The sequence below is a fragment of the Tupaia chinensis genome, unplaced genomic scaffold (genome assembly GCF_000334495.1).
Source record: "Tupaia chinensis unplaced genomic scaffold, TupChi_1.0 Scaffold143758_1, whole genome shotgun sequence".
NCBI classification, from domain to species: Eukaryota; Metazoa; Chordata; class Mammalia; order Scandentia; family Tupaiidae; genus Tupaia; species Tupaia belangeri.
The window spans coordinates 1,949,699-1,967,522 of NW_006203607.1; the positions used below are offsets into that span (position 1 = coordinate 1,949,699).

A 17,824-nucleotide genomic window follows, 5' to 3' on the forward strand; every position below is an offset into this window, starting at 1 on the left:
ATGTGAGGCTGGTGCGTGTGCGTGGTGCCAAAAATCGGGACAGGAGAATGGAGAAGGGATTGTTACATGGCCATTGCCCCTTCTGTCTCTCTCTGTGTCTTTGCCATAAGTGCACACACCCTATAGCAAAAAACTCTTAAAAAAAAAAAAAGAGTTAATTTGAAAACTAAGGGCATTTTGTGTCAGTTGGGAACATTTTAAAGTGACTTCTGTTTTAGATATTATTGGTCAACTGTAGATATCCTAAGTGTAGTGATTTTGTAGTTGTATAGGAAAACATCCTTTTTGTTAAAAATATGGAAGTTGAGGAAAGTTGTTAATCAAATGAGAATATGAGAGCTGGATCAAGGCAGGATCAGCCTACACAATGTAACCTTTAGCCAGGATATAACTCCCAGTGCAAGGAAAACCTCCCCACTCTCTTCACACTTGAACTGCTCTTCAAATGAAGTTTACGAGACAGTGTTGCTGGATGAAATGAAGCAGAAGAGATTCAGAAGCAATCATGGAATATGAAGAAAAGAAATACCCAAGACAGCAGTACTATATTCTACCAAACTTTCAATTTGAAGATTAAAGGCAGGTATTTGGAAAGTAGGATTACAAACTTAGAGAAAAGGGATGCTAAAGGGACCAACAGATGGAGTAATGGTTACATCGCTCAACTCCTGCGTAGTTGGCCACATTCGAGTCTCAGACCCATCAGGTTAAAACTCATGTCGGGTGTGTACCTGTTTGTGCCCAAAATCCTGAGAGGAAAATGGAGAAGGAATTTGGTGTGGCCATCACCCCTGTAGGTGATTTACTGCTTTCTGTCTGTCTCCCTCTGTCTGGCTGGTGAGCGCACGTGCCCTGTAACAAAAATCTCTCTTTAAAAAAATGTCTTCGGTAAAAGTACATGAGTAACTAAAGAAGGGTACTTGCCATGTCTTCATCTATGAAGTGAGAGGTTCAGATTAACCAAGTTCCTAGACCCTTTCTAGTCCTAAAATCCTCATCCTAGGAGCTGGCATTGAAAAATTGGTGGGATTTGGAACATTATGAATGATAACCCCTTCTGGAAGCTACTTTCCTGCCCTTCCAGCCACGGCCCCATCCATGTTTCCCATGGAAGCTGAGATCTGTACCTGTAAGTAAGCTGCTGAGGAGAGAGCACCTGACCTAGCTGGGCCAATAATTCTTCCCCAGGAATTTTAGACTGAAAATGAGAAGAGACACCTTTCCTCTGAGTGATGGGGACTGAATATGTGCAAATTCTGGAGCCAGTGGTAACTGAATTGCAATATGTTAAAAAAAAAAAAAAAGCGCCAATTAGATACTAGAGGTGAGATGGAGAAAGCTACCTAGGTTTTCTAAAGTGCTCCAGATCCTGGTCCCAGTCTACTGTTAGCATATATCACAGATCCTCAATTCCATGATACCCCAATATCACTAATAATATATCCCTTTGAGACTTAAAGTAGGGCCAGTTGATGTCTGTTATTTGCAACCCCAAAAGTCCTAATACACTGGATTTGGTCAGAGCCCATAGAGGCAAGAGAAAAGGAAACAGAAGATGACACAATGAGGTAGGTCTAGATATAATGGAGGATTTTAAGTACCAGGCTTTGGATTATAAACTAGATTAGTGGCTGTGGAACAGGAGCTGAGGGAAAATCCATTGACATAAAATTACTGAAACTTTAACGAAACATTAGATTGGGGACCAGCAGGTGTCATGGTATTCGAAGTGCTGGATTCCCACGTGGCTGACCACCTTTCAAGTCTTGACCTGGTGGCTTGCCTTCTCTTTCTCTTTCTGGTGAGCACATATACCCTATAGCAAATTTAAAAGTAATAAAAATAAATAAATCTTTAAAAATATTATTAGACTGAAAAATATACAAAATCACCATTTCTTGCCCTGGTCATCAGCTTTCACAGTATAAGCAATGTTAACTAATTAATGCTTATTCTTTAATGCTTATTAGAAAGTGGTTTCCCTCCTATGTTCTTTCTCCCTCCATGTACTCATTATAACTTGCTAACATGATCACAATGTAAAATGCTGTGTCAGGTAATCCATGGTAGACTGCCATATTAAGTACCCTGATTGAATTGTTGGTTCTTCATCTCCAAGGGGTTAGTTAAGATTAAATTTGCTAAGTGGATCCTTCTCTTTAAAAGGGGCTCCCCTTCATCAGACAGTTGCAGCCTCAGAAGTCTGAAACTAGAGCAGTTGGTTGAAAGATGTCTCCTCCAGCTGAGACTTTGGTGGGCTTGGTTAGTAAAGAAGATGCAGATTCTTCCTGGCCCCCAGGCTGGTGAGTGTGGCCGTTTCTGAGGGATGCAGCTCAGCTGGTAGTTTTAAGACATGTTGTTGGGACAAGCTCATGTTTCTCTGATGGTCGACAGTGCTACTGGTCTAGGACCTGCTTCACCAGATATGGTTCTTATGGTTTCGTATCTTGCTGGTGGGAAACAAATAGTCTAACCTCTATGAAGTTCAGTTTACCAATATCCATCCTTCAGATTACCCTCTAGTACAAAAATTCCAGCTCTAGGAATTTACTCTACATATAAACCTACATGTGTAAGAAATGAAAATGTGCAGTATTATAAAACCAAAATATTGGAAATAACCTAAGTCTATCCATAGCGAATTGGCTGAATAAAGTACATCCATACCATGGAATATTATGCAGTTATGAAAGAGAACAAGTAAAGTGAGAATAATATAATCAATATGATATATTGATATATGTGATATAAACAATAAATGGGGCCAGCAGATGGCGTGGTGGTTAAGGTGCTGGACATTCCCACATGGCCAACCACGGTTCAAGTCCTAGATCTGGTGGCTTACTTCCTCACTTTCTCTCTCTCTCTCTCTGGTCAAATTAAAATAAATGAATGAATAAATAAAATTAAATAATTTTTTTTTAAAGTGCAGTCATGTTCACATAGGTTGCCATTTCTGCTTAAAAAGAAAAACTGCGGGACCAGTGGTTAGTGTAGTGGCTATGTCACTGGACTCCCATGTAGTTGACTGCGGGTCGAGTCCCAGACCCAGTGGCTTAAACTCACACCGGGTGCATGTGCATGCATGCCCAAGATCCCGAGGGGAGAATGGAGGAGAAGGGACTGCGGGATGGCCATCCCCCCTGGGGGGTGATTTCTCGCTTTCTGTCTTTCTGGCGCGCGCATACAAAAAAGAAAAACTGTACATCTGTATTCTTTCGGATGTAAACAGAAAAATCTGCACAGGTACACCAAAAAATAGTAGTTATAAACAATGATTGAGTCTAGGTAGAATTTGGTGTGGAAAGTGAAGGAAGGAGGCTTTTCATACTATATAGTTGCCTTTGCCTTCTAAACTTCAGCAGGTGGTGTGGTGGTTAAGGTTCTGGACTCCCACATGGTCAGCTGTGGTTCAAATCCCTGACCTGGTGGCTTGCTTTCTCATTTTCCCTCTCTCTGTCTCTGTTGTGCCTTATAGCGAAACTTTAAAGAAAACTTTCTCCATTTAAAAAAAAAAAATTGTGCAGCTCCATAGCCTGATGGTTAAGTGAACCAGACCTCACATGACTGAACGTGACTCAAGCACTGGTGGCCTGGTGGCTTGAAAAACATGCCAGGTATGTGTGTGTGGGGGGGAGGTGTGCATAAATTTCCAGGATGGAGAAGTGAGGGAGAAGGGATTGCCACATGACTGACCTACTGGGGGGATCTTTTCTCTTTCTCCAAATATCTCTGGCCAGTACACATGCCCAATGGCAATAAATAAATAAAATTTTATTTTAAAAAATGCGGGGCCCAGCAGGTGGCACAGTGATTAAGGCACTGGATTCCCACATGGCTGACTACAGTTCAAGTCCTGGACCCAATGGCTTGAAAATCACACCTGCTCTGTGTGCGCGTGCCCAAAAATCCCAAGAGGAGAATGGATAAGAAGGAATTTGCAGCATGGATATCCCCTTCCCAGGGTAATTTCTCACTTTCTCCAGCAAGCACATGTGCCCTATGGCAAAAACATTTTTTTAAAAATGGGGTGGGGTAGTATTTTAAACAGTAGTTCCCAAACACTGGTCTGTTCATCATTGAATGCCATGAAGAATAATTTATTATTCCATCATGTAATCAGAAAAAAAGCGTTGTAAATTTTTAATTATGCTGGATTTATTTAATTTGAAGGACCAGATTTTCTTATGTACTTTGTATGGAGGTGTTAGTAGACCGTAGTTATCAACACAGTGTTTATTTATTTACACAATGGGCAAAACTAAAAGTTGGCATCCTATCAATTCGTTTATTTTGAAGCATAGAGTCACTGATTTAGACTTGGCTTTTGCTATCATGTCAAATACCTGTTCTTACACATTATTTCGGAAGGCATTCCTCCTGTGTATTTCATGGTGTCGACTGAGTGATGAATTGTAGCTGAAAGCTTTTCCACATTCATTACATTCATAAGGTTTTTCTCCACTGTGATGTCTCTGATGTTTCTTAAAGGATGAATCATGTCTGTAGGCTTTTCCACAGCGGTTGCATTCATATGCTTTCACTCCTGTGTGAACAGTTTTATGGTTGCTAAGGTGTATCCTCTGCCTAAAGGCTTTCCCACATTCCTTGCATTTGTAGGGTCTCTCCCCAGTGTGGATCCTCTGATGATGTGTTAAATACGCTCTGTGACTAAAGGTCTTACAACATGCAGTGCATGCATAGGGCTTCTCCCCAGTATGAATTCTTATATGTTCACTAAGATGTCTGATCTGTCGAAAGGTTTTCCCACATTCATTGCAAGTGAATGGTTTCTCTCCAGAATGAGTCCTCAAATGTTGAATCAAGCTAATGTTTTGGCTGAAAGCTTTCTGGCATTTATCACATACATAGGGTTTCTCCCCAGTATGGATTCTATGGTGCTGATTAAGTGATGAGCGATGTCTAAAGGCTTTTCCACATTCCTCACATTCAAAGGGCTTCTCACCAGTATGGATTCTCTGATGTGTACTAAGGGATGCACTTTGACTAAAGGCTCTTCCACATTCCTTACACCGGAAAGGTTTCTCACCAGTATGAATTCTCATGTGTTCAGTAAGATGAATAGGCTGTTTGAAGATTTTTTCACATATATTACATTCATAGGTTTTTGTTCTTATGTAACTTGCTGGATGATTAGCAGCACCTAATTTGTACTTGTTCTTCTTTCCAGGTGTATCACATTTGTGGTGCCTCTGTTCTGTGATAACATTTGAACTCCCAATGATATTTTCTCCAAATTTGTTAGTTTCTTGGCCTTTCCTCTTATGGGTCAAGAGGACTTGTTTCATCTCTCTTCCATAGGTTTTCTGGTGCCCTTCTACAGTATCATCATATTTGGAGACTTTTCTCAATGTGGAATAAATGATATCATCCCTCACGAACCTTTCTATCATGGTGCCATGATATAACTGTTCCTGGGAAACACCATTCTCTGTAGTTGACTCACTGGTTTTGGTTTTACTCTTCCAGTCTAAAAGAAATGAAAAAAATGCAAATACTCCATATTCACTGTGCTTTGAAAAATCAATTACCATAGTGGTTATGGAATAGAGACTTAGGCTATAATACACATATGAGATTTTTATTATATTTAGATATGGGTGGGCTGGTTCTGAACTAATGTGTTCCTTAAGGAAAGCCAGATCCCACATGGTGACCACAGTTGGAATTCCCAGCCTGGTCAGCCTAAAAAACACTGGGCTTCAATGGATAGAGGACAGGAGGAAGGGAGTCATGATGTGACCAGACTTTGTGAAAGGTACTCATCTCTCTCTCACATTCCCCCCCACCCCAGGAAGGGTGCTTTCTCATTTTCCCTCTCTCTGTCTTTGTTGAGCACATGTGCCCTATAACCAAAAATCAAAACAAAACAAAACAAAACAAACAAACAAAAAAAACCTATATATGTTTTAGGGATATTTGTATGTAATAAATGTATGAAGGCATATGAGAATGATAATATTTAAACTCAGAAGAGTGGTTATTTTGAAAGATGGAAGAAAAACATCAGGACTTTAACTCTGTTTTTTAGTTTCTTTTTTAATTTCCTTCTTTTTAGTTTGCCATAGGGTGCAGGTGCTCACCAGAGAGAGAAAAACTGAGAAAACACGTGCCATGGGGCGTGGTCATGCTGCAATTCCTTCTCCATTTTCCCTTCTTTTTAGGAGTGTGGGCACATGCGTACATGTACCCGGCATGCCTCCCATGCTGCTAGGTCCAGGATTTGAACCATGCAGTCAGCCATGTAGGATCCAGCTGTAGGGTATATGCACTCACTGGACAAAGAGAGACAGAGAGAGACACAGTGAGAAAGCACCCCCCAGGGTGGATGGCCATGACTCAATCCCCTCTTCTTGGGATTTTGGGCAGATATACACGTACCTGGTGTGTTTTTCAAGCCATCAGGTCCAGACTCAAACTGCACTATCAACCATGTGGGATTCAGCTGCCCCAAGCACAACACCACTAGCTTGTTCTGTTTTATTTCTTAATCTAGGTATAAGCTATGCAGAAATTTATTATAATATTCTCTATACCTTTCTGAATGTCTAAATTACTGCATAATAAAAGCAACGTTTAAAGAGATTGCTAAAGACCACTGGATGTGGTGAGAAGGAATCTTGTAATTTCTCTTGCTAGGGTTTTCATGAAGTATCTGTTAGAAAATCTAAGAAACATGAGATAAAGAGAAAATGAAAATTGATGCTGGAATTATAAAAGGTGACAAAAAGTGGAAATAGTGCAAGAGAGGAAATTAAAGATTTACATAATGAAATGGGAGTTGAAAAGAGATCTGTTTTGTAGGAAAGACCATGTCTATCTGACTACTTAGAGAAAAGAGCTTTAGATGTGTGGATCTTAGGATATTGGAGAAAGAGAAAAAATCAAGTTTAATTTTAATGTGGACAAGGCTTCTCTTCCTTCCAGTTCCAGAGATACTCTGGCAAGGGCTTAGTGAGGGAAAGGGGTACAGTGTGAGGAGTGAAATCAGGTTTGGTGCAGGCCCTGTTCAGTGGCCTGAGCCTTCCCCACAGCCTGGGAAGCCTTTGAACACTCTGCCCTAGACATTAAAAGCTACTGGGACCAGCAGATAGTGTAATGGTTATGTCACTGGACTCCCACGTAGTTGACCACGCTCCAAGTCCCAGATCTGGCAGCTTAAAACTCATGCCAGGTGCATATGCACGCATGCCCAAAATCCCGAGAGGAGAATGGAGGAGAAGGGATTGTGGCATGGCCATCCCTCCTGGGGAGTGATTTCTTGCTTTCTGTCTCTGGTGAATGTACACACCCAATAGCAAAACTCTCTAAAAAAAAAAGCTACCACACCCGCCTTAGTCTCACCTGAGCTGGTATCTCCCGGGCTTGGTTTCTCTGTCATCCATGGTGCTTCTCCTTTCTCCAACTGAGAAATCACACTAGGTTTGGAAAGTTGATATCCTGCTTATTGAATAAGAAGTATGAATGTTTATGTTGATTCTAAGAATCACTCCTAGAAGTTTGTTCCAGTCTTCTGTTATTAAGGTCTCTGAAAGTGGAAAGGGGTGTGTCTTTCTATTCTAGCCCTAGGAAGTAAAGCTGTTCCCCAAGAAAGGAGAATCAGATATACCAAGGTTTGGTTTGCAAAGAAGTAAGACACTTCTACTACAAAACCCAGTCCAAGTTTTAAGAAATCTACATCATCAATAATTTAGAAATAATGACTCCCCCATAATGGTAGGTTATTGGAGTATAGATAGCCTATTCTTACCCACTGACACCAGGTTCCCATAGTTCTCCAGCATCACCTCCCGATACAGATTCTGGTGAATAGGGGCCAGCTGCCCCCACTCCTCCTGGGTGAAGTCCACAGATATGTCCTTGAAGGTTAACAGTTCCTAGAATATCAAACACATTCCTTTGCAACCAGAAGTCACCTACCAAAGACCAAAAAGTTCTGACAGTATTTTAAGTTCTGAGAGAGTGTAAACTAGTTTTACCAGGAGCTTCTTAATGTCTGAATCCTCTGGATCTGTTTGGAGATTCTCTGGAGATTATTATAAGTAATTAGATACATACGAGACATGGTTCATATATATCTTAGAAAAACATTTTGTAGGGTAAAGGGAATAAGGAAAGCCATAGTGAGGGTAGGCATGATCTTTTCTGTAGGGTGTTTGGGAAGGCCTCACTAAAAGGGTGATATCTGAACAGAGACATGGCCTTAGTGATGGAGAAAGCCCTGTGGAAATCTGAGTGAAAAGCATTCCAGAAAAGCTGAGAAACAGTAAGGTAAATAGCCTGGCTGGAGGCAGATTAATAAAGTGGAAGGAGACACAATCATGGGTGGAAGCAGGGGGTGAGGTGGGGCAGTAGAAGTCTTTTTCCTCCAGCATTTGTCACGAAAAACCACACATCTTGCTGAGCTTGACTCCTGGAGCCCTGCTGGAGTTTAATCTAAAGATGAATAAAACTGTTTGGAATGCTAATCTAACCTTTTCCTCGCTCGGATATGGAAAAGTAGCAGTTATGGCATGGGGAATGGGCAGTTGTGCTAATTAGAAATAAATACAGATCATGGACTAGAAGGTGGCACAGTCTTCCTTTTGCAATGTTTAAATACTGACAAGGATAACAATGGACTTCTTTTTCTTTAAAAAGAAATATTTATTTCATTTTATTTATTATTATTATTATTATCCAACGTGAGCAGAAAGAGACAGAGGGAGTGAGAAAGCAAGCCTTCAGGTCTGGGACTCAAACCATGGTTGGTCTTGTGGGAGTTCAGCACCTAAACCACCATGCCATCTCCCAGTCCCAACAATTGTCTTCTCATCAGAAACAATACAAGACAAACTAAAAGACAGTAGAAATGTTTGAAGTGCTTAAACAAATCAACTTAGAATTCTGTTCAGTGAAAGTCCTTCAAATAGATAATATAAAGACATGTTGAGATGAACAAAACTGAGAACTTGTTTACCAAAACACCCATACAATGAGAAATGCTAACCAAAGTTCTTTAGACAAAAGGGGAATGATGCCAGATTGAAACTTGGAACTAGAGTCAGCCTTGCAGCATGGCAGTTAAGCACTCTGCAGTGAGGAATCCTGACCCCATGTGGCCGATGGGTACAAATCCTGACCCTGGCAGCTTCAAAAACACATCAAGCATGTGTGTGTCCTGGATCCGGACAGGACGAAGAAAGAGGAAAAATAGATTGCAGCCTGTTGCACATGTGTACTCACTGTCCGATGCACATATACACCCTCTGGCATTTTTTAAAAAAACAACTTTAGGACTAAAGGAAGGAATCAAGAGTGACTGAATTTTAAATCTGTGATAAAATATGACTCATTTTTTCATTAATTTTTTTAAAGTATTACTTGTTTCATTTAGTTATTTAAAAGAAAGTTTTACCAGAGACAGAAAGGAAAGTGAGAAAGCAAGCCACCAGGTCTGAGACGTGAACCATGATTGGCCATGTGGGAGTCCAGCACCTTTATCACCATGCCACCTGCTGGCCCCTCGTTAATTTTTTATAAGACAATTTACTGTTTTTTAAAACATTTATTTATTTATATATCACTTTATTTGCTGTGTTTTCAGGCCGCCAGGCCCAGGACTCGAACCACAATCAGCCATGTGGAATCTACCACCTTAACCATCATGCCACCTGCTGGCCCCTAAGACAATTTATTGTTAAAAGCAAAAATAAAGGCCAGCTAAGTGGTATGGTGGTTAAGGTGGTTAGATCTCATATGACCGACTGAGCAGTTCATGTCTCAGACCCGGTGGCTTGAAAATCTTGCCAGGTACACATACACGTATGCCCCAAATCTCAAGAGAATATAGGAGAAGGTGTGGTCTTCCCCTTTGGGGGGGTGCTTTCTCATTTTCTCACTTTATCTGTCTCTCACTCTTCAGTGAGGACACATGCTCTCTAGCAAAATTTTTTATAAAAAAGCAAAAATATGAACAATGTATTATGGAGTTTATAACATGTAAAGTATAATGTATGATAACAATGACAAAGAATGAGAAAGAGCAAATGGAAATATAAAGAAAAACTCTCATTATATGTGAAGCAGCATAATATTAATTCAAGGCAATGTTGGTTGCCTAGCAACCACTAAAAACGAATCAAAGAAATATAGCTAAAAAGTCATTCGAGGACATACCAAAGAACTACTAAAAAACAAAAAGGCAAGAGAAAAACAAAAAATCCCCAAATATTACAGATAGGAAAAATAGGGCAAGCCAAGTGATATGGTTAAGGCTCTTGGATCCCACATGGACAACACAGTTTGAGTCCCAGACCATATGGCTTCAAAAACATCCCAGGCATGTGTGCTTGCAAGCCCAACATGCCAAGAGGAGAATGGAGAAGAGAGTGCAGCATAGTCAATCTTTCAGTGGGTACTTTCTCACATTCCCTCTTTTCTGGCAAATGCACAAGCCGGAGAGAGGGAGGGAAAGTGAGAAGAGGTAGTGTACATGCCCAATAGCAAATTAAAAAAAATAAAAACGAAAACCAGCAAACGAAAACAAGAATATACATTTAGAGCCAACAATACCAATGATTACTTTAACAGAAATAGACTAAACAAGCAAGACCCAACTGAATTTTAAGAAGGCCGTGCTTTTCATTTATTTATTTATTTTTAGAAATGAAGGTTACTCTTTAAATATCAAGACACAGATAGTTTTGAAATAAAAATATGGAAAAGGCTGTATCATACAAATAATTAAAAGGACACTGGAAGGGCTATATTAAATCAGACAGGATAGACTTCAGGAAGAAGACCATTACTAGGCATAAAAGAGGAACATTTCATAATGATAAGAGGATCAGTTCACCAAGAATACAACAATCCTCAGTGTTTATGCACCTAATAACAGAATTTCAGAATAGAACTAAAGAGAGATACAGACAAAATCACAATAATTCAGGATTTTAACACTCCTCTCAGGAATTGATAATGATAGACAAAAATTCATCAAGGATATCGATCTGAATGACACTATCAACCAATTTACCCTAATGCAATTAACAGAACCATATACCAACAACTATAGACTATACATTCTTTTTGTCATTTTAATTTTTGCCAAAGGGTACATGTACTTACTGAACACTGGAGAGAAAAGGAAAGTGAAAGAGCATGTTTCCTCTGCCCCCTGCTGTATCAGATGGTCAGACCACAATCCCTTCTCTATTTCTCTCTCCTTTCCCCCTCCTTTCAAAATTTTGGTGAGCACACACACACGCCCAGCAAGTCTTTCAAGCCACTGGGTCTCAGACTCAAACTACAGTCAGCCATGTGGGATCCAGCTGCCTTAAACCACCATGCCACCAAAAGGCTCCCAGAACATATTTTTTTTTTTTTTGGGAGAGATTTTTACCACAGGGCACGTGCGCTCACCAGACAGAGAGAGACAGAGACAGAGAGACAGAAAGTGAGAAATCACCCCCCCGGTGATTTCTCCTCCATTCTCCTCTCAGGATCTTGGGCGTGCATGCACATGCACCCGGCATGAGTTTTAAGCCACCGGGTCCAGGACATGAACCGCGGTTGACTACATGGGAGTCCAGAGACATAGCCATTACACTAATTGCTGGTCCCAGAACATACATTCTTTTAAAAACTCCAAGATACTTACTGATTTCCATGCTGTTGTAAGACAGAATACAGACATCTCAGGTACTCCCCACTGGGGGTAGAGCACAGTGAATGGAAAGGGGCATGAGGGAAATTTCTAAGATGGTGGAGATGTTCTATTATCTTGATTTGGTTACACAGTGCATGCATATATAAAAATAGAACCACACAATTTCTTAAGTGTATTTTTCTGTGGGTAAATTAAACCTCAATTTAAAAAAAAAAAATTAATCCTTTCTCAGTGCTAAGAATTCCAGGAATTCTGATCAGTGGAATGTAGAGGTAAGATAACTCTTGAAATAGACTATAACTTCTTCCATGTTACTGTAAATAACTCTGGAATGCATTTCAATCCTAGAAGGCAGAAATTAGCACCTGAGTGTCTTAGATGAGAAAACTGAAAATGTAAACAATTTTTAAAAATTCCCCAGATTACTGAGCAAGAGAGAAAAATCAAATCCTATATAATCTAATTTCAGAATTCAAGTTCTTTTCACATGAAGTTGTTCTGTCCTCTAATATCTTTTTTTAAAAGATTTTCTTTGCCATAGGGTGACTGTATTTACTGAAGGAGAGAGAGAAAGTGAGAAAATACCCACCTCCCCCAGAGGATGGCCACACCGCAATCTCTTTTCTTCCATTCTCCTCTTGCAATTTTGGGCATGCATGCATACACACCTGACATGTTTTTCAAGCTGCCAGAGAATCTAACTGCACAAGCAGCCGTGTGGGATCTAGATCCTTAACCACCACATACCTGACCCAATAACATCTTTCATTAAGGGTTGTCCTATAATTTTCCTGCTGTTTCCCCTACGTTTCCACCAGGTAGTATCCCTGTTTCTGACACCTTGTTTGCGCTGCTCACAGGCACTTGCTTCTGTCCAAGTGTGAACAGTATGTGCACTGTGTGACTTGACTATATTTTCTCTGCTCACTTCTTTCTTGGTTGCGGTGCGTCCTGTTCTCAATACTATATTAAGGGTAACCTCTTGAAATTCAGAGATAGGTATACACCTATGAGAATGTCAGAATTTTCTTCTCACATGTCTTATTTTTAGTATTTTACTGAGGTTTATTTCAGATCCCAAGTGGTCTATTAGTTTTTAGGGGCTAGAATTAGATCATGCATTTTACTTTCTGTACAGAAATTAGCACAATACTAGATCTAGATGTTAGTGAGAACGAGTTACATGGAGAGAGGCCACTGTGAGTAGGGAAGCTGCCACCACTGAAGCCCGGTTTTCTTTACCAGAGTAATTTGGATCGACCTCCCTAGTTGAATTTGTTAGTCTCAACCTCACCATCTCCTACCTCCCCAAAAAAAGGCAGGTTATAACTTCAAAAACCAAGAAGTAATGACAAGAAAGTGACAGGAAACTCCAACCTACCTGGGATTCTGTTACTGGGGTCCCAGGGGTCACCCCATCCTCCAAACTGCCACCATGGGTCACATCAGCATCCGGAGGTAGCAGAGCTGGGGAAGAAAAAGAGGCATGAGGTTTGCATCTCCCCAAGCTCCCCCAATAGAAAAACTGCCTGCAGATGTGGGCTTCTCCATAAATACGTTCATACGGAGGGGCATTTAGAGCCACTTTGGAGCAGCCTGAAGCCTCTTTAATGAGAGGACCTGACACCCAGTGCCAGTGCTGATCCAAAGGCACAGCTCTGTCAGGTCTCTCATTTGTTCAAAAATCTTCAAAGGGGTACCAGCAGCTGGTGTGGTGGTTAAGGTGCTAGACTCCCAAATGGCTAACCACTGTTTGAGTCCCAGACCCAGTTGCTTGAAACTCATGCCAGGCACATGTGCTTGCACGCCCAGAGTCCCAAGAGGAGAATGGAGGAGAGGGGATTGCAGTTTGGCCATCCCCCCGGGGGATGATTTTTCACTTTTTGTCTCTCCAGGGAGCACATACTCTATAGTAAAAACCTCTCTTAAAAAAAAAAAAAAAAAAACCTCAAACATCTGTCTCCCCACCACCAAAAAGAAAAAATCCACACACTTCATTGTGAATTTCAAGACACTCTATAATCCACCAAAAATGTTTTCTCAACACAGGCTACCTCTAAAGTAGCATTCTTTATATGTGGGACTTGAGACACACACCTTAACACTCATATAAAATAGTCCCTGTTCTCTGAGTCATTCTTCAAGGTACCCACTTTTATATCTTTTCCCCAAATATCTGTAACAAACATAAGATATTCTTTAATGTCCAATCCAGTGCCATCTGCTCTGTGAGAATTTCTCAGCTATTATAATAATAGTGATGTTTCCAGCCCCTTGCATTCCAAAACAACTTTTCTTGGACTACCTTTTATTGTTTTGCTCTGGGTATGTGTCTATATACATCAATTAATAATCAATTAATAATTTCGGTACTGGGAACCAGCAGTTAGCGTAATGGCTATGTCGCTGGACACCCACGTAGTCAACCGCGGTTCGCATCCCGGATCTGGTGGCTTAAAACTCACGCCGGGTGCGTGTGTGTGCATGCCCAAGATCCTGAGAGGAGAATGGAGGAGAAGGGATTGCAGCGTGACCATCCTCCCTGGGGGGTGACTTCTCGCTTTCTGTCTCTATGTCTCTGTCTGTCTGGCGAGCGCACGCGCCCTATAGTGAAAAAAAACCTCTCCAAAAAAAAAATAATAATTTCGGTACTACAGGGGATGGCAAGTGGCATCATGGTTAAGGTGCTGGTCTCCCACATAGGACCATGGTTTGAGTCCTAGGCCTGGTGGCTTAATTTCTCACTTTCTCTCTCTCTCTATCGTCAAGTTAAATAATAACAATGAATAAAATTAAATAATTTTTTAAAAGTCAGCACTACAGACAATTCATTTTTCTCTTTCTTTCTTTCTTTTCTTTTCTTTTTTTTTTTTTTTTTTGAGAGATTTTTGCTATATGGCGCACATGCTCCCCGGAAAGAGATAGAGGAACAGAAAGTGAGCAATTACCCCCTGGGGGGATGGTCATGCTGCAATCTCTTCTCCTCTGTTCTCTCAGGACCTTGGGCATGCACGCACATGTGCCCGACGTGAGTTTCAAGTCACCAGATCTGGGACTTAAACCACAGTCAACTATGTGGGAGTCCAGCTGTGTAACCACTACACCATCTGCTGGTCCCTAGGCAGTTCATTTTTCTATCAAGATGCTTAGCCAAAGTTCTGCCTGATACAGCCAGGGCACAATAAATACTGGCTGAATTTGAAGTGTTAGAGATAAGAGTTAAGACACCTGAATTTTTCCATCCATCTATCTATTCCTACCAGACCACTTAAATAAGATGTGACCTTGAGCATGACTCCAACAAAACCCCCATGGTTCACAGTAAAATGAGAGTAATAAGGCATGACATTCCTGCCTCCCAGTTAAAGATAAAAAGAAAAAAATCATACTTGTGAAAAATATTGGTTTGGGGCTAAAGTGCAGGAAAACCCTTGGAGGACTTAAGCGGGCAGAAACTTTCACCCCTTCTGTGCGTGAATCACATCCCCTTACTTGGGAACCACTGGCAGGGGAAACGGTGCACTCTGTCTTCCTGTTGCATGCTGTATTTGAGGACAAGAAGCAAGATTAACACAGAACACACGTCAAAGGAGCCCAGTATTTTCTCTCATAGTTATTACATTCCCCAAAATCACAAGTATGAACCCCAAAGATCATCTTTCTGCCAATTTTCTCCCCAAGAAACCACCTCAATGATGTGTACCTATCTTTTTACGCACAAATGAGATCTCTTTCTTCTCCTTCCACCAGTCTACTCTCACCTTCTCCTTCAAAAATTTTAGTCACATCTTCCCAGTGAGGTGCCCCCTCCTTGGCCTTCTTTGGATGGTGCAACTTCACCCAGGTGCTGGCCTCGGCGGGCAGGGTGATCAGGAGCTGCTGGGGCATGATGATGCACGCCTCATTGGTTGTGTCCACTGCTAGTAAGAAAATTGCCAAAACCACTGATGAGAAGTTTCACAGCTGTGTGTCCTCCTCAGACGCTGCCCTTGGGCTTCTGACATGTCCCTGTGGTCCTAGGACCTGAAAAACAGACCTCTCTCTTAAATTAAGCACTGTTTCTTGGGAGGCAGCCATTTGGGTAGTACATGCCTTCTAGGGGAGCTAAGGGCAAAAGAGGAGGGATCCAGAAGTACCGGTCTGTTAGCCAGAACTTCAGAACCAGGGCCAGCTCCACGGTGCTGCACTGCTCTGTGGCTCAGAGTCATATCCAACATGGCCATCTCCTTTCAAATCCCTGCCCAGTCAGCCTCAAATAATGCCCAGCACACATGCCAGTGCCCAAGATCTGGGGCTAGAGGACTGCAGGGAGGGTATGGAGGCAATACCAGACCCTGAGGAGGGTGCTCATCTCTCTCTGTTTCATTCTTTTTTTTTTGAGAGTTTTTTGCTATTGGGTGAGAGTGCTCGCGAGAAAGACAGAGACAGAGAGACAGCGAGAAATTACTCCCCAGAAGGAATGGCCATGCTGCAATCCCTTCTCCTCTATTCTCTTCTCGGGATCTTGGTCATGGATCCGGGACTCGAACTGAGGTCAACTACATGGGAGTCCAGTGACATAGCCATTACGCCAATTGCTGGTCCCTCTCTGTATCATTCTCACCTGCGTACACATGTTCAATCACACACACACACACAAAAACTCCAGAATCTGCAGAAATACATTTAGAACTGTAAATGATCCAAACAAAACAAGGATTTGGCATAAGTGTTCTGGGACACAGCTCCATCCCCCAGTTCCGCACATACACAGTCAGAGAAACAAAAATACCCAAACGGTACACACATGTCAAGACCCTCCTCTGACTTGCCTCCTTGGAAGCTGCCTGCCTCTTCTGCCTAGGTATACACTTGGAAATTAAGAGGTGGGTTTTGAGATCGGACCACCCGAGTTACAACCCTGACACTTGGGCATAAAAGCTCTAAGGCACTTGAACTCGCTGAACTTCAGTTTCCTTTTCTATAAAATGGGGGTGATAATTGTATTTCCAGAATTATGTATTGCTGATTGAGATAATGCCAGGCACACAGCAAGCCCTTAACAAGCATTATTATAAGCCTTCTATTTAATGGTATACCATTATCTTTTTAAGTGATTAAAAAACAATTAGAAATCTCAATGTAATGTTTATTTCAGATGTCTCAACCGAAAGGATTATCACATGGCTGCTTTGGCATGAGCAAGCAGCTACAAACGTGTCCCCTTCCACGCAGATGCCCAGCAGCTGGCAAGTTCATTTAAATCTCACTGGTAAGGTGCATCCTGGTATCCGAAATGTTAAAGCTGGGGAGAAGCGGTACATCCTCAAACGGATAAACACGTACTTGAAATACAAGGAGGGGTATTGCACAGTTGTTTGTAACACGCAAATTTGGGAACCGCCCAAATCCATCATCTCATCCAACACCAGACATCTCGCATGCCTCCACCATGACCCGGTCTGGTGTATCTGGGGACCCAAGAACAGCCCTAGCTCCGTGGAGAGGGAGCCGGTCCCACGTTTTGAAGTTTGTGGGGAAGGGAAGGGAAGGCAATGTAACGTGTGCATCCCAGAGACTGCGGCTTGAGCAAAAGACCTTCCAGCTGAATGTGTAGTCGTATTACAAAGTGCATAAACTTAGCACCCTCGTGCGGGGACAGCTACCGAATGAGGAGCTCGTTCAGACGATGCCCCCCTTCTCACAACGCTCCAGGTGCGCCCCCTCGGACTTGGAGACCGCAGATCCAGCACACGCCTCCTACTCACCCGGACGGAGACCGGCGGAGGCGCGAGCACGTCGGCTCTGAGCGGCAGCGTCCCTGTCGAGGGTGGTAACGGACTGCTCCTTCCCAGCCTTTCACAGACAGACCGCGTCTCCACTGAACAAGATCTCCAAAACACAACCCACTCTCCGAAACACGTCCAGCGTCCACGGAGGCGTCCTTCGTACGTCCAGAGGACCATCAGCCTCCGGACTGGATAAGGGTCTTTTCCAAACGCCTATCGAAGGCTCGCTCGGGGAGGGTGGGCTTCCCGGGCGCATCCACAGGAGCCGAGCTTCGGGGACCGGAGTGGGAAGAGCGCCCTGAACTAGCTTCTCGCATTCCCCGCAGGATGCACCTCGCCCGCTGCAGCTCCAACGCCCCGGCAGAGCAAGCCGGGTCCCGGCCTA

The 17,824-nt window shown here is 42.3% G+C and overlaps 1 protein-coding gene across 6 annotated transcripts; it reads right to left on the bottom strand.

The window, feature by feature from the left end:
* Nucleotides 1-4,134: 4,134 nt before the first annotated feature.
* On the bottom strand, nucleotides 4,135-17,818 carry ZFP69 (ZFP69 zinc finger protein). Of its 6 annotated transcripts, none has more exons than XM_027766877.1 (7): nucleotides 17,419-17,818; nucleotides 15,433-15,591; nucleotides 15,061-15,213; nucleotides 13,053-13,138; nucleotides 7,772-7,898; nucleotides 7,366-7,464; nucleotides 4,135-5,491 (listed from the first exon to the last, which is right to left on the bottom strand). In XM_027766877.1, exons 2-7 carry the CDS (start codon nucleotides 15,557-15,559, stop codon nucleotides 4,353-4,355), a joined length of 1,731 nt encoding a protein of 576 aa, XP_027622678.1. In that variant the 5' UTR covers nucleotides 15,560-15,591; nucleotides 17,419-17,818; the 3' UTR covers nucleotides 4,135-4,352. The 6 variants fall into 6 exon arrangements, with proteins under 6 accessions (XP_027622678.1, XP_014438202.1, XP_014438200.1 ...); XM_014582716.2 differs by having other exon boundaries at nucleotides 7,366-7,461; nucleotides 15,433-15,694; XM_014582714.2 differs by having other exon boundaries at nucleotides 15,433-15,694.
* Nucleotides 17,819-17,824: the final 6 nt, after the last annotated feature.